The 26,821-nt window shown below is 47.5% G+C and overlaps 1 protein-coding gene across 2 annotated transcripts in view; it reads right to left on the bottom strand.

Annotated features, from left to right (window-relative positions):
* CRY2 (cryptochrome circadian regulator 2) overlaps positions 1-19,931 on the bottom strand; it is a 31,832-nt gene extending 11,901 nt beyond the window's left edge. The window contains exons 1-7 of one of the 2 annotated variants that reach the window (XM_059931450.1): positions 19,687-19,762; positions 17,132-17,263; positions 12,148-12,256; positions 9,624-9,766; positions 7,863-8,047; positions 7,012-7,100; positions 583-723 (exon numbers count right to left, since the gene is read on the bottom strand). In XM_059931450.1, the coding sequence (XP_059787433.1) occupies positions 583-723; positions 7,012-7,100; positions 7,863-8,047; positions 9,624-9,694 (486 nt within the window). In that variant the 5' untranslated portion in view covers positions 9,695-9,766; positions 12,148-12,256; positions 17,132-17,263; positions 19,687-19,762. Of the gene's footprint in view, positions 1-582; positions 724-7,011; positions 7,101-7,862; positions 8,048-9,623; positions 9,767-12,147; positions 12,257-17,131; positions 17,264-19,686 lie in introns of both variants that reach the window. The other variant, XM_059931451.1, reaches the window with a different exon arrangement.
* Positions 19,932-26,821: the final 6,890 nt, after the last annotated feature.

Below are 26,821 nucleotides of genomic sequence, written 5' to 3'. Positions count from 1 at the left end.
AACGTGAAACAATGCAGACGCAAGGATGAATCTGATGAATCTGAATAGCTGGATGTGTTGTCCTCCCTCCTCCTGGGGGTGGGTGCATTACTACAGGGCTATCCACCTATTGTCCGTATCCAGCCCTGCATTCAGCCCTCCGGGTCATTTCCTCATCACTGATGGGCAACTGCCGCTCCTAGGCTCCCCTTTAAATGCTCTGGACACAGCCCCATAGAGGGCTACCGTGCTCTTCACCTTAGAACTGGCACCAGCCTCAGCCTCCCTGCCTCCCACCCTGACTGCTCGGCCCCCAGCCACCTGCTACCAGCAGAACTGCCACCTCTGGGGTCACACCCTGAGGTCGGCTTTTCTGCCTGCTCTGCTCCACTTGAGAACCCGGATTTTGTTTAGATCAGCAGTTTGGGCTGTGCTTGGCTCTGCCACCTCTTGGATGTGGCTTCTTCCTCACCTTCTCTGGACAGTACGCACACTTGAGCCAGAGGGATGGCCTCTCTTCAGGGTAACTGACCGGCCCAGAAGGCCCTGGTGTCCTCTTGGCTGCAACCGGGGGCGGGCTCCGCCGCCCTCACTGCCCCTTACCTTTTTGTACAGGTCCCACAGGCGGTAGTAGAAGAGGCGGCAGGAGAGGCAGCCGAAGCGCAGGTAGGGGCTCAGGCCCGTGGGGCTGGCCAGCAGGGAGTTGGCATTCATGCGGGGTCTCTCATAGTTGGCAACCCAGGCCTGCAGCAGAAAGAGAAGGCAAAGAAAGGACAGACTTGGATGCTTCAGAGGAGAAAACCTGAGGCACCAGCTAGTTAAGGAATCTGCCTACGGTCGCAGACCAGAAAGCCAACGAGCCAGGATGAGACCCTGTGCACGTCCTGCTACTTCACGCTGGCAGAATTTTTGATGGAACCACCACCAATCAAACAATGAGGCCCAAGTTCTTGTCCTGACTCTGTTTAATTTGTGCTATGAGCATAAGTTATTTAGTCCCTCAGCTACTTGTTTATTAAATGAGAACAAAATTTCCCACCTCCTGGGGATGAACTAAAATGATGGAAATGAAAGTTTCTGAAAGCACTGAAGGGTCTGTGATTCTACAGAAGAAAGGAAAAAAAAGGGCGTCTACATTACAGAGGAAGATCTCCCTCCCTCAGTCCCTGCTCTGTCCCAGGGGCCCTGAGGCTGCTACTACACGGTGGCTACCCAGGCACTTCTCCCCACTGTTCAACAGCGCCGAGAAACCCATTCCTGGAAACCCACAGAGTCATTCATTGCTGGGGCCACTTGTCATACAGTATCATTGGCCTTGTTTTTATCATCGGTTGCTGCCGGCAGAGTGCTTTATCTCCACAACTCACTGACACCTGTGTTCTCTCATTTGCTCTTAACAATCCTCTGAGGCAGCATTTGTCATTACCTCCTTTTGCAAACGAGGAAAGGAAGCTCAAGGTGTTATGTGACTCTTCTGAGGTTACAGAGGTGGTAAGAGACAGAGCTGGAGGGACTGACTCCAGATTCCAGTCTTTTTCCACTACCTCTAATAACCATTTTCTCTTTCTCGACTCCTAATGCCCTCTTTCTCTTCGTGATGACTATTTCACAAACTTCACGCCCTCTTTATTCTTTTTTTGGCCGCACTGCTTGGCATGCGGAACTTCCCCAACCAGGGATCGAACCCACAGCCCCTGCAGTGGGAGTGCGGAGTCTTAACCACTGGATCACCAGGGAAGTCCTTTACACCCTCTTTAGACCTCCTATTGCATACTTCCCCACCACCCTTCAGCAGATGACCTTCCTTCCTTATGATAAGGAAATGGAAGCCATCAGGTAGGAAACACCTCAACTTTTAGCCGCCATATCTACAAACTCACCTGCATCCCCATCTACCCCCTGCCCCTCCTGTGACGCTGCCCAAGGCTAAGGCCTCCACCTGGCTCTGGATCCCTCCCCTCTTCCTTCTCTTGCACATTCCATCTCTCCCTCTCTTCCATGTTCACTCCAAGAACATTGGGAAAATGATCTTGTTTCGTTGCAAACAAAACAAAACAAAAAGAACTTCTAGTCACCCTGCGGACTTCTCCCCTTGGGTCCTCTTTCCTCCCTTCACAGCCAGCCTCTCTCCATTTCCTCACGCCCACCTCCACTTCTGCCTTCACCACTCCCACCAGAGTCTCTTGAGACGTCCATGCCACTGAATCCTGTAGGCGTTTTCTGTCCTTGTATTTTTGGACTTCCCAGCAGCACTTCACCCTGCTGACTGCTCCCTGTCTCCATACCCACCATTCTGTTGGCTCCTGGTTGCCATCAGCTGGTTGGCTGTTCTTGGTGTTTCACCAGCTCCACCACCCCTCCCAACTCCTTAAGTGTTGGCATCCCAGGGCTCTGTCCTAGGTCCCTTCTACTCAACTGTGTTCCTGCGTGAGTTCATCCAGTCCCGAGGCTCCCGAGACAATTCCTTTGCAGACGATCACCATGTCTGTAGCTCTGGCCCAGAATGCTCACCTAGACTCCCAAGTCACTCCATGCAACTCCCTGCCAGAGATCTCTACTTGATTGCCTTTCAGGCACCTCCAGGGTAGCAGGCTCTTTTCTTTAAACCACCCTTCCATTGGCATTCCCTATCTCAAAAACTGCACTGTCACTCACCTCGTTGCCCAAGCCAAAAGCCTGGCCGTCACCTTTGACTCCTTGCTCACCAGGTCCTGTCACTCCTACTGTCCAAGTGTTTCTCTAATCTGTCCTTTTCTTTCCATTCCCTATTGCCACCAACCTGGTTTAGGCTAAGATTGTATCTATACTGCACAACTGTGACAGCCTCCTAAGTGACCTCTCTGCATCAATTCTTGTCCCCCCTAATCCACCCTCCACACTGGGAGCAGAGTGATTCTTTAAAATGCCTGTCCCTGAGGACAATACATGCGCTGGGCTTCCTGCTGTTCTTAGGCTAGAGTCCCAAATCCTAAACATGGCTTACAAGCACCCCACAGTGGCCCCATCTTTCTAGCTTCCTTCCTCACCACTCTTCTTTAAGCACCATGCTCTTGCTAGCCTTTACACATGCAGCTCCCTTGGCTGGAGTGCTGCCTTCCTTTCCACTCCCCTTTCCTTGGTTCATTTTGACTCTTCCTTCAAGTCTCAACCTAAAGGCCACCTCCTCGGCAGGTGATCCCTCAGGTGTTGGTTAAGTACCTCTAACAGACGCGAGGTATATTTACCTGCTCATATCCTTGGCCCACCTCTCTTGGAAAATCTTTTTAAGTGAAACACAGATACAGAAACCACACAGATGTGGGGCTTAACAAATTATTCTAAGGCAAACACCTGTGCAACCACCGCCAAAGTTCAAGAATCAGTACTTTGCCGGCCACCCCAGAAGCCCATCTATGTGCTCATCCCAGTCACGGCCCCTACCCTGCCCCGTAAGTGACCACTTGCCCAACTTTTATAATAATCACTTTCCTGGGACTTCCCTGGTGGCGCAGTGGTTAAGAATCCGTCTGCCAATGCAGGGGACATGGGTTCGAGCCCTGGTCCGGGAAGATCCCCCATGCCGTGGAGCAACTAAGCCCATGCATCACAACTACTGAGCCTGTGCTCTAGAGCTCATGAGCCACGACTACTGAGCCCATGTGCTGCAACTACTGAGGCCCGTGCGCCTAGAGCCCGTGCTCCGCAACAAGAGAAGCCACCGCAATAAGAAGCCCGCGCACCTCAACAAAGAGTAGCCCCCGCTCGCCGCAACTAGAGAAAGCCCGCGCGAGCAACAAAGACCCAACGCAGCCAAAAATACATAACTAAAATAAATAAATTAAAAAAAAAATGTTTACATTTTCCTGCTTTTGCAAAGCACATTTGGAAGGGAGGGCTTTATCTTTTCAGTTATTCCTCGCATTTTTAAGTGTTTTTTTCTTTTTTTTCATCCAAATGTGCATCCCTAGGCACTATAGTTTAGTCTTGGCCATGTAAAAGACTTTGAAGTGTTTTTTTTAATTATTAATTTTTATTGGAGTATAGTTGCTTTACAATGTGTGTTAGTTTCTGCTGTACAGAAAAGTGAATCAGCTATATGTATACATATGTCCCCTCATTTTTGGATTTCCTTCCCATTTAGGTCACCACAGAGCATTGAGTAGAGTTCCTTGTACTATACAGTAGGTTCTCATTATATTTTGATGTGTTAATTAAGTTTCTTTTACTCTATGCATTTCCTGCCATTTCCTTCTTTTCCTTTTATATTTTCTGTCAAAGAATCCAAGCCGTTTGACTTGTACTAATTCCCACAGTCCAGATTTCCCTGTGTACTTACGGTGCAGTTCAACACATCCCTCTGTCCTGTGTGCTGCCTGAAAATTGGTGGCTGGTACCAGAGACTGGCTTCGACTCAGCTTTGATCTCTTTGGCAAGACTACAGGGGGAACATGCCTGACTGTCACTCTCCTTGGTGTTAGTGGTCATTAATGCATTATGTGTCCTCACTAGGGGCTGCAAGATTCCATCATCTCTTTTTCATTTAATAATTGGGACACCTTTATGGAGAGATGCTTGTCCTCAGCTACTACTGGGTAACCCTGTGGTAAAGATCATATTGTTCGCCTCCCCCTTTTTGGTAGCAGCACCTAATATTCTTGCGGTGACCCAACTCTTCCCTAATCTCAGTTCAAGGTGGTAAAGTAAAGCTAAGCCACCTCTGACTCTGGGAGTGGGCTCATTCCCAGATGCAAGTCTGGCCAGAGAAAGCGCCCCCTTCCCTGGCCATAGTGACAGAGTCAGGGACAGTCACATGGCCCAAGCCAGACCAATGAAAACACTCCTTGGGACTTTTTCTGAAGCTTTTGGAAAAGAGGCAGACAACTTCCTCTGGTGGTGCTAAGCAGATTGAAAATAAGCTGCTGGTGACCAGCCTTGCCACTGCTCAAGGAAAGCCTGCCCGAGAATGAAATAATACAGAGGAAAGCAGAGCTGAGATGGTGAATGCATTCCAAGTAGCACTAGTTGGACATCTAGATCCAGCTGTGCCTGAAGGCTACATCTTGGACTCTGGGTTATATGAGTTAAAAAAATCCCTTTTTCAAAGGCCAACTTGCAAACAAGAACTGATTAATATAATCTTCTTGCTCTTTCATTCCCATAGCCCTCTGAACTACTCCTTTCCTAACCCTAAGCATACTGTAATTCCTTGTTTCGTGTCTATCATCTCCTATAGACTATGTTTCTGGAGACAGACACTATGCCTGTCTTTTTAGGCAGTCTTTCCAGCAGCTAGACCATTCTGACATAAGAAAATGCTCGCTTCAGATTTGGAGAATTGAAGAAGTTAAAATAAACCTCCTGAAATGGTTAAACTCCTGTCCATCAGGTACCTTTTGTTCTCCCTGATGTGTAAAATACAGTATTCCCTCGGGCTACCATTGAGTCTGAAGGGCCCTGACATAAGGCCCCACTACAAAAGAGACCCTCCAGGGGTGTTTGGAAAAGAAGTCCCTGACTTGGTGATTTAGAAGGCATTCCTCTACGAAATGCTTTTAAGGGGATAATAATCCCCAGGCTATAGGTTAGCTCTTTACACTTTTAAGTCTCATCATACTCCTGCCACCCCATTTCTGGGGTGGCCTTTGAAAAAGGGATTTTTTTAACTCATATAACCAAGAGTCCAAGATGTCCAGGATTTCAGAGGCAAGTTGGCCTTTGAAAAAGGGATTTTTTAAAACTCATATAACCAAGAGTCCAAGATGTAGCCTTCAGGCACAGCTGGATCTAGGTGTCCAACTAGTGCTACTTGGAATGCATTCACCATCTCAGCTCTGCTTTCCTCTGTATTATTTCATTCTCGGGCAGGCTTTCCTTGAGCAGTGGCAAGGCTGGTCACCAGCAACTTATTTTCAATCTGCTTAGCACCACCAGAGGAAGCTGTCTGCCTCTTTTGCAAAATCATCTGCGCCTTTCTGCCTCCTTGGCCCAGCCTTTGTCTCCAGACTGACCGTAAGAATCTCTGGGTAAAGCTGATGTGGACAAAGACAGCTGGTTCCCCCACGCCCTTGGACATCAGTTCTTATCCTTTTAAATTGCTGGGGCTTGCTTTCGGCCCTGTCTGATGGTAACACCCAAATAGGGACATCAAGGCTGCTGGGCCTTGGGGAGGTTAGGCCCATGGTGTGCCTTCACTGCTGGCGAGGTACCTCCAGGGCTGGGAAGCATTCTTCCCAAGTCCGCTATCTTGGCCTCCTTCTTGCATTGTTATCACCTGGCTGCTGGGCCAAATGCCCAGCCATCTGAGCAGGAATAGAACAAGTTGTGATTTTAGGGACCCAGTCTATAAACCATTTGCAGGGGGGCAGGAAATAGGAGCTGACTGTTCATGAGAACCCCCTCTGCTTCTCTAGTCCCAGGGAGGTGGGGGCATGTGACATTGTGAGGGGTGCCTCTGGGGCCTTGGCCTCTTTCCTTCCTCTTACCAATTCCCACTTCACTGGGAGGTGGATCATTTGTTCTCTGTGACAAGCAAATGGAAATCAAACCCTTGGAGGACACCCAGCAAAAGGTGGGGGACACATAAACACAAAATAATTAATCTTATGGACTTTACTGACCAGATACCCTCTTAGTAAGGGGACACACAGATGAAAGAAAAGCAATCTAGCCTAAGTTTTAGAATCACATAGAACAAGATCTCACTCTACTACTTACTGTGTGACCTCAGGCAAGTTACTTAACCACTCTAAGCCTTAATTTCCTAATCTGTAAAATGGAGAGCTTAATACTGTCCTTGTAGGGCTGTTGGAAAGATGAAAGGATATAGTGCAAGCAGATGCTAAACCCAGAAATGCTCAGCCCAGTGACCAGCCCATGGTAAGCAGTCACTAAATGGTAGCTGCTATTATTATTGTTGTTATTGCCATAAGGAAGACTTTTCATTTTTCAACCAGCTTGAGCTAAGAGGCACTAAGGGACATGAACCTCGCTCCATCTTCCCTGTGGCATGGGTGTCAGCATCTGAAGTTCTGTGTCTCAGAAACGGGGCCATACCTTCCGTTCCAGGTGCTTATCCAGGCGGGCCAGGGCTTCTGTCTCTCCTCCTTGCCAAACAGCTGGGCCGAGTCCTTCAGTGGGGAACCCTACACGGGGAGGAGCAGGTCACAGGACTGGAGGTCAGGCCATTTCAGTGACGGTTCAGCAAGTCCTCCCAGGCTGGTCTGCTCTTTGAGCTCTGTGGGAACTGAACCACTGTGTTTTTGGTGCTAGTGGGGCTGAGATAATCCTTAATGGGTCCGTGTTTTCTAAGTCACATTGGTTCTCTTTCCAGTGTGACCTTTCCTCTCCTTTCTCTTGCCTCCCCCAAGCCTCATTCTGGACAGGTGAGAACAATCCTGTAGAGCTGGCGCTGTCAGGTTAGCTGACTACAGCTTTGGTTTATAGGTGAGAAAGGCTAACTTTGTTCAGATCAAAAAAATGGATGGTGGGGAGGAAGGGGAACGGGAAGGGGAGAGAGGGTGTAGTCAGTAACCTGAGAGGCCGACATACCCCCTTTCATCAGAAACAACACTAGTTATGCTGGTATTGAGAAGCCCACTGATGCCAGCACCAGGCTGTGCCTATATCTGAGAGGGAAAAGTACAAAAATAGAGGCATGAACTAGAAACAGAAGATTACATATATAAATACGAACAGAAAAAAAGACTGTAGAAGGACTACTGCAAAATTAATGCTGGTTTTCTCTGGGTGGTGGGTAATAGTGATAGTTATTTCCATTTTCATTTCTCCGTATTTTCTAAAGTGTCTACAATAACTGCATTACTTTGACAAAAAAGAAAAAACGGTAAATTCTTTTACAAAAAAGGAGGTGCTGGCATGAGAGGCTCGGGGCAGGAAGTACGCACCCAGCTCCTCCAGGGAGGGCACGCCATAGGTCTCATCGTGGTTCTCCTGGATCTCGGCCCTGCAGCCCTCCATCTGCTGGCTGGTCACAGAGCCCACAGGCTTCTTGGGCAGCTCCATGCGGCTGATGATGGCCTGAAAGCGCTTGTAGGTAAGGGGCGGCTTCTGCCCGTTCAGCTCAATAATCCTGGGAATCCCAAAGCACACCAGACGTCACTCACAAGACCCTTCATCTCAGGTCTCTGCCCGCCCAGAAAAGAGCCCAGACTTCGAAGGCTTGGAAGGTGGCTTTCCTCATCCGCTCATGGGTCCCACTCCTAAGTGGAAAGGAGGGGACAAGGGGGGCTACATCTCCGTTTTACCGAGAGGGAAAATGAAGCCTAGATTGCTGGAGCAGGTGCCTGGAGCAAGTCAGGGCCAAAGCTGGGGCTCAATTCCAGGTTCCCTGGTGCCGATGTGGAGCCGCCTAAAGACAGAGACTGACCGTATCTCTCTAATCACAGAAAAGCCCCCACTGGCCTTCTTAGTCCTTGGTTTGCCTGTCCAAGCCACAGGGAGTCCCGTGGACCTCCCTCTCTATCCCAGCGTAAGCCTCGAGGAAGTTCTTCGATAAGAGCTGCAAACATGTTCCTTGGTTGGAAAATCATTCCCTTGTTGGGCCCCAATTACTAGAACAGAGAGGTGGAGAACAGCCTGTCCTCCCTAAATCGGAGGCTGGGGCTGGGGTCAACAGTAACAACTAATACTTCAAGGGTTTTCTTTTTCTTCTTTTGCAATTTACAAAAGTATTTTTTCATGAGCAAGGGAAACACAGCTGCACTGAGATAAGAAGAAAAGATATAGGAGAGTTTAGAGGAGAACTGAGGCTGTTTATATAAGGATGAACTGGGATGGGCTGCAGCTAGACTCCCGGGGCTCTTGTTGGCCAAGAAGCAGCTTACACAAGACGGGGCTTGCTGGGAGAGTTTCTCAATTCCTCTCTCCTCCCCTCCGTTAGTGGAGATATAAGGTTAGCTGCTGCCCCTGCAGTACCTCCCCCTCCTCCGGCACGTGGCAGGAGGAGGAGCTCCACACCCAGCGCTTCCCTGAGCTGAGCCCAGCTCACATGCAGAGCTGTGTGACCCCAGCCTCCCGGCAGCCACCACTGGTTGTGGGGAGAGGGACAGGGAGCAGGGCTTGGCAGCAGTGGCAGCAGCAGCAGGAGGGTGACAGCTCTCGCAGGGAGGGGGAGGAGAGGGTTTCCTCCTAGCCCCTCTGAAAGCACAGAGGCCCTGCAGGGATCTCTAGAGCCTCCGGAGCAACATCTAAATGTATGGCCGGGAAACCCAGAGAGCCAGGGGAGCCCAGGGAACGCATCTCAGGAACAGAAGCTGTGTCTATGAGGACAGAGATCTGCTGGGAGGGGTGACAGACAGGGCCCACTGAGGTCAGAGGGCAGTTTCTGAGCAGCAGGACGGAAGCGGGAGTGTGCGGGGTGGATGGGACTGGAGCGTGTTAGGAGCAGACCTATGAAGATCCTGAGTGGGGAGCCTCGCTGCTTCTGTCCCTTGGGCCTAATAAGCCTCTTTGCACCCAAATCGGGTAGGCTCTTTGAGCTGTTCTACAGGGCCCAACTCTAACCTATTCTCTTCCAGCTTCTAGAAAATGCCATACCTCATGTGCCAGGGGGCCCTATTGCTGAACCTCCCTGAGTTCCACTCAGCAGGGGCCCAAATCACCAACTCCCGCAATTGGCCACCCGGCCCCTGGGACCCATCTCTTACTTGTCCAGGTCATAGAGAGTATGAGAGTTCTCAGTCACCACCTCCACACCAGCCTCCTTGGCCATCTTCATGATGGCTGCGTCCCGTTCTTTCCCAAAGGGTTCAGAGTCATATTCAAAGGTCAAGCGGGTCACCCCCCATTCCTGTGGGGAGAGAATCTGTAATGCTCAACACTGTTTGGGGAGAAAGAAGCTGGGCACTCAGCTCTCTCCTGGGAGGGTACAGAGCAACTCTAGAGACCTGACAGAATGGGCTGCAGAACAAACTAGGGACAATGATTTGAACTGGAAAAGCAGCAATCTGAGATCCACAAGGTCTGAGGAGGGCAGGCCTTTGAGGTGAGGCCAACAGCCTGCAACAGTGGAGCCCGAGGCTAGTGGTCTCTGTGGAATCAGGAGAGAGGTGGGCAGCTCTGTGCACTTGCTGTGTCCTTGTGGTAGGAGAATGCAGCAGGAGGATATAAATACATGCTCCCAGGGGAGCCTCCAATCCCAGAAAGGCACTGACTCACTGGTAGAGATGGCGGGGGACAGGATCGCCATATTCCGCCTGCTTGGCAAGCCTTTCCCAGAGCTCCTCAGGGCCCTGAAAACTTCTGGCCTAGTTTTCTTGGCAGACTTGTGCTGTGTGAAGTGTGTTGATGGTTTCCACAGCAACACTCCTGAGGCCAGTAGCAAACACAGCTAATAGGTTCCAGCTCTCAGAGAGTTGGGAAAGGAGGAGCAGCCCTTAGCCCAGAGGTCAGAGAAATCAGACGAGAGGGGCCATATATTTAAAAAGAAGGGAATTCTTTTCCAAGTCTTTAGTCATGTCTGGTAGAAATTTCTAGATTTCCTAGCAAAGCTGGGAGAAAGTAGCCCAGTGAAAAGTTGTACAGATAACCCACAGAAAGCCCTAGAGCATGTAACTAGCAAGAAGGAAACCACATTCCAACCAAAGTCTCTGGTCATGGTCCCTTAAAACTCTGAATCCCCGGGGCAAATGTCCTGGCCGTGCACAGGCCAGCCTGGTCCTGACTCAGCCCTGCTGCATGTGAGTCCTGAGCAGGGTTGCTTATCCCTTGTTCAAGGATAGCACCACTAAACATTTATTGAGCACTTACTATGAGCCAAGTACCATGCTTAGCAGTTCATACAGATTACACTGTTAAAGACTCGTAACCCTGTGAATAATAATAAAAATATTATTAGATGACACCTTCTCCAAGAAGCCTCCTAGGCCTTCTCCCTCAGTATGATTCTCCTGAACCTTGCCCGTTTTCCATCACAGCAGTTACCATACGGCAATGAAGCTTCCCGTTACTTGCCTGCTTCCTCCATTACAGTGTGAATGCTCACAGCAGAAATAATGCTTATTCTTCATTACCCTAGGACCTAGTATGGGGCCTAGTACACAGTAGAAGCTTAATAACATACAGTGAATGAATGATCTATCTGTATCTCTGGGCTATTAGCGGGTTGGCCTCTGAGGTGCTGGGAGAGGGGGGATAATGCAGAGGGAGAAGAGAGGCAAATGTGTTTAATGGTGCGGTGGTTAAGAACAGAGCCCTGGAGTTGGAGCCTGGGCACAAATCCTAGACCACCACCCTTAGCTTCCCCCTTAGCTACTGTTTCCACATCTGCAGAATAGGGACAGCAGCGCCCACCTCTGAGGGCTGCTGTGAGGACTGCGTGAATTAATGTACATGAAGCACTCACCTAGAACAGTGTTTGACTCATAGTCAGCCCTCAATGAATGCTGGCTATTATCAGCACCGTGGCATTTGTGCGGGGACGTAAAGTGAATGATGAAGTGTTTACTAAGCTACTGGACTTGACATTAAGTCTTTGCTCTTGCCTTTTCCCCCAGGAAGAGTAGGGAAGGAAGTTGGGGTGGAGAGAGGCAGAAAAACAACTGTGCGCCGCTGAGGATGAGGGGAGAACGTCCTAGAGCCCTCTGTCCATGAGCACTTTCGTCTCTGTTTGGGCCTTAAAAACTGTGTTTTATAAAGGGGTTGGGGGGAAAGGTGGGCTGGCTACCTGATATAGCAAATAGAAGCCTATATGGTACCTAAATGAAGATTTTATCAATCATTCACAGAGGAAGTAGGGATGTTTCCTCAGAGAGGCTGACTTTTTTTCCAATACGCAAAGCAAAGCAAGATGGGAAACGCCCATTGCTCAACAGGAAACCTCACCCTCAAACTCCTGGCATAGGAAGAGCCCTAATAAATCTTGCTGGCTTGAGCCAAGAAAACATCTAAGGAAGCCAGTGGCATCCGGGGTGGAATAACTTGCCACATCCCATGTCTGGACTGAGATGGGAACTTTCCAACAAGACACTGGATTCACAGAGTTTTTCCTTAATGCAGTTTCCATTCTGTTGGCAGCTGACTGGCTGCATTTGCTCCCAACTTCCCTGGCAGCAGTGGTCAGACCGTCCCCGACCATTTCCATTTCCTCAGTCAGAATATTGTCTCGTTCAGTCTGCGGGGAAACCCTAGGAGCAGACTCTCACTGTCTTCTCTTGGACTTTGCACACTTACCTTGAACAGCCTTGGGAACACGTCAGCTGGCTGTCCCCGGACTACAAACAGGCGGGAGTTCAGTTTCCTTAAACTTGTGTCCAAATCTTCCAGAGACTGAAGTAGGAACCTGCAGAACCCACACAGCCCTTGTTGGTGGTAACATAACAAAGAGTTACTCTTTCCTAACAAAGCAGGGAGAAGCTGGTACATTGTTTATGCCAAACAACTAGCATGGTTCTACTGGGTTCTGGCTGAGGTGAGATACGGCAGAGGATCAGTGCCACCTCCATTGAAATCCTGCCCTTGTCATTACTAGCTGTGTGACTTTAGGCAGCTACTTAACCTCTTTAGCTTTCCCCCCCCCCTAATCTGTGATATGGAGTTGATGTTAGTACCTATCTCACAGAATTGTTAAGAAAGCCAAATAATGCACGAAGAACAGTTAGTACAGAGCCTGGCATATAGGAAATCTGCGATAAGTGTGAACTGCCCCTACTCTTGTTGTTCCTCTGTGATTACAGGCAAGTCACTTATGCCCTCCCGGCCTCAGGCCCTGGGTGTAAATATCTTCCCACCACTAGGTGGTTGTGAGAATCAAAAGGGAGGACAGATGGGAAAGCCATCTGAAAAACAAGTACAGTACTGTAGTATGGAGGCCTGAGGTCCTATTAGCAGCGGAACAAGACTGCAAGAGCCCTGGAAAGTCTCACCTACCCTGATCCAACAGACTCCCTTGTCTTTCCGCACTCATGCTTTGGGCTGCACGGATGTCTACCGCCACGGTCCCATGGTCCCACAGCCTGGGCTGAGTCCCCACTTGCCAGGGTTTCATTTGGCAGGTAGCTCATTCTCCAGGCCTCTCCAGGGCTCTGGCCACGAGGTTTTTGTCCCAAGAGGGAGGAGGCACTTCTCTGTAAGATATCCTCCCATGCTTTAGGGGGTGGGAGTTGAGGTGTGGGAGACTCCAGAAACTCAAGAGACCTAGCCTGCGAGCTGGATCACCATGGGAAAGGGAAAGGAAATTAACACTGCCTGAGAGCCTTCAGTGTTTTATTTATTTACTTCATAGGACCACAGAAATTTATTACCTGTTCAGTTAGGCATAATCACCTTTCTGAGAAATTCCACCAATACATTTTATGATATGTGTTTTATCTTTAAAGTAACATTTTAAACAGATTAACTCTTCATGTGGTTCAAAATTCAAGTTACAAAAGGGTACACAGTAAAAAGTCTCCTCTTCCTGCTTCCCCAAGGAATTTAACCCATCCCCCTCTCCAGAGACAACTAACGTTATCAATGTTATTATATGCCTGTTATGCTTTTTAAGTGCGTTTTCTTTTGAATTCTCTCAAAACATTTTGAAGGAAAATACTATCCTTGTTTTATAGATGAGGAAAATGAGATACAGAGAGGAGAATTAATTTGCCAAAGATTACAGTTATTGAGTGACAAAGCTGGGATAGCAAACTATCCCAGACTCTGGGTCAGACTCAAACCATGTTTTCTTCTCTGTGCCGCATTTCTTAAGCCTTTTAGTGGCACATCAAACACTGCTCCAGGGGCTGAGATTCCTGCAGGATCTCATGTGTTTGTGGCAAACACAAACCTGACTCCAGGTAATCCACTGACATTCTGTTCTTCTCAGGAACGAAACCCTGGCAGGTGAGCCTCGTTCATGGACACCTCCTGCTATCTATGCTGGGGCCTCCCACCCAGGCCTGTCAACGATGGGAGTCACCGGATTTTACTTTGAGCACAACGAAACCCGGTGGCTCCTCTGCAGCACATCCTGTTCCCTTGACTATGGGAGGCTTACAGAAGCAGCGACTGTTCCCAGGCTGCCAACTGGAACCAGTCCCTGCTGCCACCTCTGACGTCAACAACACGACACTGCCAGGCGGAGAATGCCACAGACCCACATTCCAGCACGAGCTGAGTCCTGGGCTCAGCCCGAAGCATCAGGCTAGCTCACGAGCAGGCAGAGACTCTCCAAGGGGTTGCGATGGGAGACTGACAGGCTGAATGCTGCTTTATGCAAAGCCAAAGCTCCACTTCTGCGAATTCCTGTTTTTGAAACACTGTCACCCTCAGAAAAGGAAAGCTGAGACAGAGTGACGCACTTGCACTTGCTTTGGCCTCCTCCCAGGCCTCACCCTCTTAGGAGGAATAGACAAGAGACCAGTGTAAGTTGCCTCTGTGCCACTTGAAACCTGGGCCCTGCCAGGCAGAATGCCTAGGGATCACTGGTGACTTAGATTCTGCAACCCCAGGACAGAGGGTCCTGCGGCTCCCGCGAATGTCCCTGCCATGCACTTTGGGGGCCTCAGCCTTCACAGTCCACCAGGCTGCCCAGGACTTTGATTTGAAGCTACAAATAGGACTGGCATGCACATGAAAGCTAGGTTCCAGCTGCCTTCTGCAGACTTTATTTCTAGACCTCATTTATTAAAAGGAGAGATTCCTTGCAGCATCTCTGTAGTACAGGTAACCTCGTGAGAACCCTTTTCTTCTTTGACAAGAGAAGTCTATAGCCGAGGCAGTGAGCGGAAGGCACGACTCTGAACTCAGCAACCAAAGGATAATAATAGTAACAGCAACAACTAACATTTAATGAGCATTTACAATGAACCTTGGTACTATTCTACTTGTTTTACATACATCACCTCATTTAATTCTCGTTTTACAGATGAGGAAAACTGAGGTACAGAGAGATTAAGTAATTTGCATAACATCATTCACTTAACAGGCGGCCAGAATTCAAACCTGGACAGTGTGGCTTGGCGTCTTTATTCTTAACCACCAGGCTCCACTGCCTCTCAACCAGGACTTACCCCCTGAGCACTGAGGCTGTGCTGCAGGGACTCAGCAATCAGAGAGCACCACAGCTCTACTCGTAGGCCAACACCTTTGCTACCAAATCCTTGCTCCTCCGGGGATCGACAGTTGTGAATCACCCAGAAGCTTGTTGAAATGCAGGATCTCAGGCTCCATCCCAGACCTCCAGAAACAGAATCTGCATTTTAGCAAGATCCCCTGGTGACTCCTCTGCACATCAAAGGTTCAGAAGCACTGTCCCAGAAAACTGAACTTTACTTCTAGCTTCTATTTACAAGTTGCCTTTCTTTGCTTCTAGTTTGTTTTCACTGAACTTCCTCTCTTTGAGAGCCTGGTTTCTGCCTCCCCTTTGGCCCTCTAGAAATGCTGTCACTTCCAACTGCCCCCCTCCCCAGTCAAGCCCTGCAGGGCTCCTCCAGGAAGGGAGGCCTCACGATGGCCCCCAGGAGCCCCAGCCTCCAGGCAGACAGAGAAAGAGTAGCCACTGCTAGGGCACCACCTGTGAGGACGGCCAAGAAGGGGCAGGGAGCAGCGGAGCAGTGCTACTCCCGGGCAAAAGCTCACTGGGGCCGGCGGGCGCATTCTTTCACCAGAGAGAACGCTGGGCCTTTGTGCTCCCCTAGAGCCCTCCTCTCCACATGGCCAGTTTCTCTTTACTCCAGTGAGGGGGGACTCTAAAGAAAACTGGCCTGGGCATTGGAGGTGGCAGTGTTTGGGCAGGCAGCTCACCCTTGGCAGCTCCAAGCTGAGCTCACATGGCTGAAATTCAGAGCACACCGTCCTGAGAGTTCAAGCTCACCCTTTGGATTAGACAACATGTGCAGCTTAGTTGCATTATGTAAGTGCTCTGGAGCCAGAAGCAGACAGAACAGGAAGAAATCAAATTGGGATTTCAAAAAATACTAAAAGGACTCAGTAATTCAGGGACTCCATGGAACTAGCCCTTTAAAATAAAAGACACGCAGATCTTTTAGGGAAGGACTTCTCTAGAGAAGAAAGATTCTGTGTTGAGAAATATTTTGTTTGTTATTAATAGGAAGAGGGAAAATGATAGTGAACTCTCTTTTTGGGTCTAGATCGCCCTTGACCAAGTTTCTCTGCTTCAAGCCAAGGTTAACTGTAATGATGATATCATTGGCCAGCCCAGACAGGCTACATAGGCTATTAATATAAATTAATTTCTCCTAAGTAATTAAGAGCGCTTTAAGCCCCATGGAAAAGGATAACCCAAACCCACAACCCATAGCAGGGATTGATCTCTAAGTATCACTTGGCTAAAAATATGTTTATTCTTTCCTAATTTCAAAGAGAAAGATGAATGTGAAAGTTTTCATCCCTTTTAGGCAAACGGAAACATTTCCTCAGCAGCAGAACAATAAAGTGACTCTTGCGTACCAGTGTGAACAACTCAGAGAAACTCAAATTTCCCTGCCAGTAGACCATAGTTCTCAATCCCCTTCTTGCTGACCAAGTTCCAGGGAAGAACCACCCAACTTGGGCAGTCCACCAGTGTTTAGCTCCCGGCACTGGGAAGAGAGACACACTTGTTCTCACCAGGCATCCGGGGACTTCCCAGGTCACCTCATTCACTAATTCTGAGTGATTTTGGCTGATATTTTATTTCTACCAACTCCTTCTGTCCCCAAGTTCCCGAATACAGGTGTAGCACAGAGCCAAGGAGAAAATGACATAAATAAAGGGTAAGGTGAATTGTTGCCAACACCCATCTGGGTTGCACTAGGGAGAGAAAGGTAATGAAAAACTGCAAGGGCCATTTTTAAATCTAGAAGTGGCTCACATCCCCTCTTTTCTTTTTTGGTTCTCACTGCAGTACTTCCTTCTAGACGCAGTAAATTTGGGGAAGGTGGGGCTGGGGAAAACGGCAAAGGGTTTAGCTAACTAGTGCTTGGCAAAAAAAAGTCCTGAGGCTCAAATGCTACAATTAGCCTATAAACTTCCCACTACCACCAAGGCAAGGAGTATGCTAGCCCGTCTCCTATGCTAATAAATGTACATGTTCTTGGTTGCCTTTCTCTGTCTTTTACTCTTAGGAAGGGCCATTCATGGTTATTTTAATCTGATTTATCTGCTGAAAAACGCTGTGTGGGAGTCAGTGTAGGAAGTGCAGGAGGATAACAGAGATACAGATTTTGGTTCCCCCCACCTCTTGCAGGTGGCCCAGGGCCCACTCTTCTGAGGGAGGCTTCTCAGAGGCAGCAACTGAAATATTTACAGAGCTAGGATGTTACGCTGCAGCACAATTCTCCCAGGTCACTTCCAGGTCCAGAAACAGCCACTGGAAGATTACACATATTGTAGTTACACAGAGGTACAGCTGGCTCCATCACTCCCCCTAACACCCAACCGAGTGCATAAAACAGTCTGCAGTTCTGCCCTCGCTCTGAACCTCGGAGCAAAGAATATGGCGGGGGTGGTACGAATGTGTCTGTGCCCAGACCCAGGAGCAGTTATCGTATTTGATCTGTTTTGTGAGATTTCACTTCTTTCTTCTGATGCCAAAACAAATCAGACGTCTTGCCAATGCACTGCAATACATATCCCAAGTTGTCGGGCTCAGGTCTGGGGTTCTCTAGTCCAGTGCTTCTCTGGCTTTGCTGCACATCACACCTTTTAAAGACACTAATGCCCAGACCATAATCCAGAACAATGAAATCAGAATTGGGAGAGAAGGGGGCCCAGACATCTTTTAAAGATCCTTAAATGATTCCCATGTGCAGCAAGGTTAAGAACCACTGCTCTAGGCTGTCCCCCTATTTTATTTACTTCATGGCATTAGTTCTACTAAATTAAGGTTATTTACCTGTCTTGCGCCATGCAAATGTAGGCTCCAGGAGCTCTGGACACCACATCTGCTTGTTCACTGCTATTTCCCTAGCAGCACCTAGAGCAGTGTGCCTGGCAGATATTAGGCACTCATTAAATAATTGCTCAATTAACATCTGCATTCCTACACGGCCTCTGACTTCAGGATTTGACACAGGCATCTGAACTGCCACATTCCTTTTTTCTCTCACTCACTCAAAAGCACAATCACAAAAGGATGACCCACAAAACACCTAGTTTCTAGCGAATCTGAGTTTAATCAGCAACAGAGTTTTTGTTGTTGATCTGTAATTTCCACTACCACAAAGGAGTAGGCAGTCCTATAGCAGTGTCCTCCAAAACCCCAAAAAAGGAGAAACTCCATGACAACGCAGCAAGCAAGCAGTCTGGACTCTATTTACTCTGCTCTGACTGGCACACTGCCACTGGGAGAGGGGCAAAGTCTCAGGCTTAGTCCATGCTAGGGATGGCCGCTCATTTAAGGATGTTTGTCAAACCCAACCTCCTATCTATAGAAACTGAAGCAGAGGCAGAGCAATAGAGCAGCTGAAAATTGTGTGGGCAGGCTCTCCACAGGACTATCTTTAGTTGTTCCCTCAATACAAATGGGTCAGGAGGAGGGCATTTAATAGATCCACTGCTAGGGGCATTCACTCTCCTAGCAGGGCACACACCTTGGTGAGGAAAGAATGGTGGAGAGCCAGCATATCCTGGGAATAACCCTGCCTCTGGAGCAACAAGGTCACAAGCAAACATTCTCCAGAACAATGCAAACAAACCAAAGGACTACTGAGGGGCATGTTAAAGAGAGATGGGAACACAATGTCTCAGAACTCCTTGGTTTTAAACACTCGTTAAAGAGAAAACCCATCAACTACCTATCTGTTAATCTTCTCCCATGATCCTGTCCATTCCATCTCCTGGGAATCATCAAAGAGGGGCCCTTGATATCACAGCTTTCCTGGTCCCTAATCTTAGTACATCAGTTGATAAAAGTTTAATCTATAATTTTAAAAACAATCTCATGAGGAGGAAGGAAGGGACACTTTGGTTCCTTTTTTTTTTTTTTTTTTTCCTCTAGCAAGCCTATAGCTGCTGAGGGAATTCTCCAAAATGGATTAAGTACTGCTCTCTGCTCTCCAGCTCCGGACACAAAGTGCCTCTAACTGAACATGCCCTTGAGGTCTTTATCTATAATGAAGGGGAGACGGCACTTGCCCTATCTAATGCTAAGCCAGAGTCTCTGGACGCCTCCAGAAACAGAATGATCTTGGTGGAGGGAAGGCAGGATGGTTGAAAAAATGGATTCAAACAAACCGGAGGCTTACAGATGACCTTCAGGAGCACAGCAATGCGCTCTTTACTTGAAGAATGCAGGCATCTGCTGTGCTATCAATTCAGAAACCCATCCCTGCCCTCACACCACAGTAGCTCCTGTCCTCCCCCTCCCCCCCGCCCCCAGTACACCCCTAAGAGCCCTAGACAAGGAGTCCCTGTTCTGCCACTCACTGGCTGCAACTCCTTGAGCAGGTCAACTTTGTGCCTCTAGGGCTCAAGAGTCTCATCTGTACAATGGGGATCATGATCTGTCCCACAGGAATGTCGTGAGGACCAAAGAGGATAACACACAGTGCGAGCGCGCGGTGTCAGAAGCTGAGCCCTGGTCCACCCAGGCTATTACTACGGGGACTAATTGCTTTCCTCTTCCCGGCTTCTCCCCTCTGGAGACTCGGCTCCGTCCCCCTGCCCCACCTCCTAAAGGCCGGGGTCTTTCGGCAGAGGGGACTGGGGCCAGAGCCTCCCCTTCCGAGGATGGGTGCCCCAGAGGCCAGGCTGCGTCCCCCGGGCCCGCGAACCCACCCCGGGCCCCCTCACCTCCATCGGTTGATCCCGACTGAGGAGGAGGCCGCGAACCAAGGGTCGAGGATGTAAACGCAGCGCATACAGTGCGCCCCGCGCACGGCCGCCTGCAGCGCCGGGTTATCATGGAGCCGCAGCCCCTTGCGGAACCAGTGCACTGAGGAGGCGCCTTCCGCGCGGGCCGCCGGCGCCGGGGCCGCCGCTGCCGCACCAGCCACAGCCGCCGCCATCACCGCCCTGACTGCTCTGGCCACCGCTGCTCCGCCCCCATAGACACCGCGGGCCACGCCCCCAGCCCGCCCAGTGACCTATGATGCTTCCGCTCCTCTCTGGGTCCCCGCCCCCGGGACCTGGAGCCCATCTGCTATTGGCTGGGCGCCTCCCGCCCGGCGATTGGCTCTGAGGCGCCCAGTCTGGCCCCGCCCCCTCACGTTCCCACCATGTGTGGGCTCGCTGGGGAGGAGCCGGAGGGCTGGGCGGGTGACGCAGGCTGGCGATCCCCAGGGAGGTCTGGGCTTGGACCGAGTCCGGAGGGACTGTGGATCTCAGGCTTGCCGCTGGAAGCTGTGTGGGCTGGCGGGGTTGCTGTGACTCCAGAAAGTGAATTACACGACGAACAACCGGCCGTCCTACATCATCATCGTCATCAATATCATCATCATCTACCTCTATACATCATCACAACATTCTACTACAGCCGCCATTTATTGAGTGCATTATATATGCCAAGCAACATGATAATACCCTTACATTGACTGTGCCATTTACTACTCAGTTCAGCCCAGTTGCATTCATTCAACGAACCCTAGTGAAAGAGCTGTTATTATTCTCATTTTACGGACAAAGAAAACTGAGGCTGCCGCAGAGTGAGTGACTTGCTCAGTATCATAACGCTAATAAAAGGATTCTACCCCAATTATTGTGAATCCGAAGCTTCTGCTTTTACCCACAAAGCTATACTTGCGTCTGCGCTGAGCAACGTGGCATTTACAAGCGGTAGAGTTCAAAGAGTGGGGAGAAGTGCCCTGATGTGCAGCAGTAGAAGGTTTGGGAGTAGGGGCTGGAAATGTAGAGGACGTGGGTTGAGATAGTAATTACGCCATCAGATGAGTTTTGCTTTTACTTCTATGTTGAGTAGACTCAGTGGTACCTCTGTATGCAAAGCACTGAACTGGAGTCTGTGTGGGATTCAGCGATGTGGAGGACACTCCCCATTCCTCCCAGGGGAGCCAGGTGGAGCCCTCTTCTCCTTCTGGAGTCTAGCACAGGGCTTGCTGATTGACAGAATGAGTGAATGACAGGAGAAGCATATAAATACCCACAGTGAAGTGTTGATGGTGGACTAAGCTAGCCTAGTCAGATTGGAGCTCTGGGGGTTATCAGATGAAGAGTCTGTCTCAGTTTGTCCCTAGGTTGTGCCCATGCTCAGAACCCTTCCTGAACTTGGGAATGAGCAGTGAGGAATTTAGCAATATAGCCAGCAATTTAGTGGTATTGATTGGCACAACTCTTAAACCACAGTGTTGTTGCAATCCTAGGGTCTCTCATTGCCAGGGCTTTGTACAGACTGTTTCCTCAACCCTGGCTCCCATGCCACACCCCACCCCCTTTCTGACTCCACTTTGTCCTGTGTCACTGCTCAGTGTAGATGTCACTTGCCATCTGGTCCCAGTCTACATAGTGGCCCATCTCGTTCTGTGCTTCTTCTTATCACTGGCCTTAGTACATGGTACGGGAATTTCTTACTTGTCTGTCTGCCTCATTAGACTATAAATTACTGGAGGGCAAGGAATGTGGCTCATTTACAGCTGTATTTCCAGGGTCTAGCTCAGTGCTTGGCACTTTATGCTCGAGGATTATTTAGTAAAAGTTGGACAGGGACTAGAATCTCAGGTTGCCAGGAACCTTAATGATCTATCCCAGTCCCGACCCTGTCGTTGTTTTTGAATCCCCTCTCCAAATGCTTGCTGAACGAACAGATGCCACCTCTCATTACTTTTCTTTTTTAAAAAACATTTATTTATTTAAATTGAGGTATAGTTGATCATTTCTTTTGAGACTTGGTGTTCCTCTCTCCTACCCACCCCCCCCCGTTGTTTTTTTTTTTTAATAGATTTATTTATTTATTTGTTTGTTTTTTTGGCTGCTTTGGGTCTTTGTTGCTGTGCGAGGGCTTTCTCTAGTTGCGGCGAGCGGGGGCTACTCATTGTTGCGGTGCGCGGGCTTCTCATTGCGGTGGCTTCTCCTTGTTGCGGAGCACAGGCTCTAGGCACGCGGGCTGCAGTAGTTGTGGCACGCGGCTGCAGCAGTTGTGGCACGTGGGCTCTAGAGAGTAGGCTCAGTAGTTGTGGTGCACGGGCTTTGTTGCTCCGCGGCATGTGGGATCTTCCCAGACCAGGGCTCGAACCCGTGTCCCCTGCATTGGCAGGTGGAGTCTTAACCACTGCGCCACCATGGAAGTCCCCTACCCCCTTTTTTCTCCACAAGGTTGATGCTCTCCTAGGAATGGAACAGAGAGTGGAAGGAGATCGTTCTTCCCTATAGCCTCAAAGATGGGTATTCTTCTCTTTTTCTCCTCTGAACTTCCACGATGCTTTCTCTATAGACCGTGAGCTACATGAGGGCAGGGACTGTGTTTGTCTTGCTCATCAGTGTATTCCCAGCACCTAGTTTAGTACCTGACATGTAGTAGGTGCTCAAAAAATATTTGCTGAGTGATTGTCATTTATCTCTTTCTATTTTTTTTGGTTGACATGTCTTGCAAGTTTATTGTAAACTATAGGTTCCTCTTTGCTCTCTCTTTTTTCCTCTTGGCAATTTATTTGTTGAGGAAATAGGGTCATTTTCCCTGCAGAGAGCCCCACATTCTGGATTGTTCTCATTCATTGCATCTCTGAGAATCATTTAACAAACCAATCTCTAATCCTATACTTCCTGTTAATTGGGAGTTAGCTCCAGAGCTTCATAAGAATTCAGAATTTTTTTTTTTTTGGACAGGGATACCTTACAAATGAACTTTCATGGGGGAGCAGGCACAAGATATCAACTTGTTCCTTGTTTTGTGATTTTAAGATTGATCACTGTGTTCCAATACCATATCTCTTTCTATCTTATTAGGCTATTATGAGAGGCAGTGTGGTATAATGGTTAAGCCCAAGGCCTTGCACATTTGGAGTGGCTGTGTTCAAATTCTGGTTCTGCTTTTACTCTCTGTGACCTTGGGTAAATTAGTTGACCTCTCCGTTTCCCACTTTCTTAACCTATACAATAGAGGTCATAATAGTAGTTAGGATATAGTAAGCATTTAATAATAGTCAGCTACTATTATTCTGACCAGCAGGATCTGTGTCTGCTTTTGTCTTCCTTGCAACACCCATGCCCTGGGTCTTTACACATAATGAGTGCTCCATAAGTTGCTGAGTGAATAGAAGATTTTAATCAGCTTTTTAAAGTCCTCAAAATTATACCAATAATGAAAAGCAAAGAGAAGTCATCACCATCAATTTCCAAACAAATCAAGTATTTTTTATCTTCATGTAGCCTTCCAGACTTTGTCCATAAACATCTAAGTTCTGCAGCTTTAATCAAAGCAGAGGTGCAGTGTTGCATGCATCTTTAAACAAAATATCAAGCATGTTTCATATTGCTATGTCATTGTCTTTGTTATTTTAATGACTATATAATTCTTCAAGTTGATACAGATGAATTAGTTCATTGAATGATTGCATATTGCTTGGGTATAATAACAGGGTAACATTCAACAATCAGGAAGTAATCTGGCACTGCATAGAATACTGTAGTGCAAAGTCCACTTTTGGACTTTACAGTTCAAAAGGGACACAGAGAAATTGGAGAGAGACCAAAGAAATCTGTAAATCGCTAAGTAGGTGAAATGTACTCATGAATTATTATACCCTTGAGAGAAATGAGAACTGAGCTATACATCACATATCCCCTCACATATCTGGATATTTACTTATGACAAAGATGTCTTTGTAAAGAAGTGGAGTAAAAGTGGGTTTTCCTATAATGGAAATGAGTCAGCTAGGTATCCCAGTGTAAAAAAATGAAAATTGACCCCTATGTCAGAGCATACACACAAATCAATTCCAAGTAGATCACATGCTTAATGTGAAAGGTAAAAGAGTAAAGCTTTGAGAAGATTACATAGGAGAATACCCTCATGACCTTGGGGTAAGACAAGGAATTCTTAAATAAGACATGGAAAGCACTAACCATAAAGGAAAAGATTGATAAATTGAACTACATTAAAATTAGGAGGTTCTGTGTATCAAAAAATATTATTTAGAGAGTGAAAAGGCAAATTACAGAATGAAAGAAGATATTTGTAACACTTATAATTCTTAAAGAGCTCAGATCCAGAATATTTAAAGAAAACTTACAAATGAAAAAGAGAAAGAAGATAGGCAACCCAGTGTGAAACTTGGCCACAGATTGGAACAGGCACGTTCCACCTCCTCCCCCACAAAGGATATGCAGGTGGCCAATGAACAAAGGAAAAAGTGCTCACCTTTATTAGTTCATTGGAGAAATACAAATAACAACCACAGTGAGATGCCGCTATAGACCCACTAGAATGGGTAAAGTTAAAAGTGTTGGGCTTCCCTGGTGGCGCAGTGGTTGAGAATCTGCCTGCCAATGCAGGGGACACGGGTTCGAGCCCTGGTCTGGGAAGATCCCACATGCCGCGGAGCGACTAGGCCCGTGAGCCACAATTGCTGAGCCTGCGCGTCTGGAGCCTGTGCTCCGCAACAAGAGAGGCCGCGATCGTGAGAGGCCCGCGCACCGCGATGAAGAGTGGCCCCCACTTGCCGCAACTAGAGAAAGCCCTCGCACAGAAACGAAGACCCAACACAGCCATAAATAAATAAATTTTAAAAAAAAGAAAAACTGTTGACAAAACCACGTGTTGGGGAAAACGTGAGCCATCAAAACACTCATACTCTGTTGTTGGACATGTAAATTGATACAACCACTTTAGAAAACTGTCTGTGTTATATACTAAATTTGAAAAACCAAATACCCTACAGATCGTGAACGATATACCCTATGACCCAGCAATTTCATTCCTACTACATACCTAACAGAAATCTGTGCCCACGTATGCCAAAAGACATGTACAGAAACATTCATAGTAGTATTATTAATAATGGTCCTAGACCGAAACCACTCAAATATCCAGAAGCAGTAAAAATGGATGAATTGTGGTGTATTCAAAGAAAGGAATACTCTACAACGATAAAAATGAACAAACTATAGTTATATTCAACAACCTGGATGATCTCACACATTTAATTTTTTTTTTAACATCTTTTTTGGAGTATAATCGCTTTGCAATGGTGTGTTAGTTTCTGCTTTATAACAAAGTGCATCAGCTATACATATACATATATCCCCATAACTCTTCCTTCTTGCATCTCCCTCCCTCTCACCCTCCCTATCCCACCCCTTTGGGTGGTCACCAAGCACCAAGCTGATCTCCTTGTGCTATGCGGCTGCTTCCCACTAGCTATTGGTTTTACATTTGGTAGTGTATATATGTCCATGCCACTCTCTCACTTTGTCCCAGCTTACCCTTCCCCCTCCCTGTGTCCTCAAGTCCATTCTCTAGTAGGTCTGCATCTTTATTCCCATCCTGCCCCTAGGTTCTTCATGACCATTTTTTTTTTTTTTAGATTTCATATATATGTGTTAGCATATGGTATTTGTTTTCCTTTTTCTGACTTACTTCACTCTGTATGACAGACTCTAGGTCCATCCACCTCACTACAAATAACTCAATTTCGTTTCTTTTCATGGCTGAGTAATATTCCATTGTATATATGTGCCACATCTTTTTTTTTTTTGTATTTTATTTTATTTATTTATTTATTTATTTTTTAAACATCTCTATTGAAGTATAATTGCCTTACAATGGTGTGTTAGCTTCTGCTTTATAACAAAGTGAATCAGTTATACATATACAATATGTTCCCATTTCTCTTCCCTCTTGCATCTCCCTCCCTCCCACCCTCCCCATCCCACCCCTCTAGGTGGTCACAAAGCACCGAGCTGGTCTCCCTGTGCTATGCAGCTGCTTCCACTAGCTATCTATTTTATGTTTGGTAGTGTATATATGTCCATGACACTCTCTCACTTTGTCACATCTCACCCCTCCCCCTCCCCATATCCTCAAGTCCATTCTCTAGTAGGTCTGTGTCTTTATTCCCGTCTTGCCACTAGGTTCTTCATGGCCTTTTTTTTTTTCTTCCTTAGATTCCGTATATATGTGTTAGCATACTGTATTTGTTTTTCTCTTTCTGACTTACTTCACTCTGTATGACAGACTCTAACTCCATCCACCTCATTACAAATACCTCCATTTCATTTCTTTTTATGGCTGAGTAATATTCCATTGTATATATGTGCCACATCTTCTTTATCATTCATCTGTCGATGGACATTTAGGTTGGTTCCATGACCTGGCTATTGTAAATAGTGCTGCAATGAACATTGTGGTACATGACTCTTTTTGAATTATGGTTTTCTCAGGGTATTGCTGGGATTGCTCAGTAGTGGGATTGCTGGGTCATACGGTAGTTCTAGTTTTAGTTTTTTAAGGAACCTCCATACTGTTCTCCATAGTGGTTGTATCAGTTTACATTCCCACCAACAGTCACACATTTAATGTTGAACAGAAGAAGCCAGACACAAAAGAAAACATTTATATATGTATATGTCCGCTATGTAAAGTTCATAGCCAGGCAAAACTAATGTATGGTGTTAATAGCTAAAGAAGTAGAAACAACCCATGTGTCCATCATCTGATGAATGGATAAATAAAACATGATATATCCATACAATGGCATATTATTTGGCAATTTAAAAAAGGTAGTACTGATATATGCTTCAACGTTTATGAACGTTGAAAACATTATGCTAAGTGACAAAGTACCACATATTGTAGGATTCCATTTATGTGAAATGTCCAGAATAGGCAAATCTATCGAGACAGAAAATGGTTTTCTAGGTTTGGGAGGACTGGGGGGCAGAAATAGGGAGTTACAGCTAATTTCTTTTTTTTTTCTTTTGGCCACAATGCAAGACCAGGGATCAAACCTGTGCCCCCTGCAGTGGAAGCGCAGAGTCT

This window comes from Balaenoptera ricei, chromosome 8, assembly GCF_028023285.1.
Source record: "Balaenoptera ricei isolate mBalRic1 chromosome 8, mBalRic1.hap2, whole genome shotgun sequence".
In the NCBI taxonomy this organism is placed as follows: domain Eukaryota; kingdom Metazoa; phylum Chordata; class Mammalia; order Artiodactyla; family Balaenopteridae; genus Balaenoptera; species Balaenoptera ricei.
The sequence above is the reverse complement of the archived record's forward strand: the minus strand, read 5'-3'. Positions and strand labels throughout refer to the sequence as shown.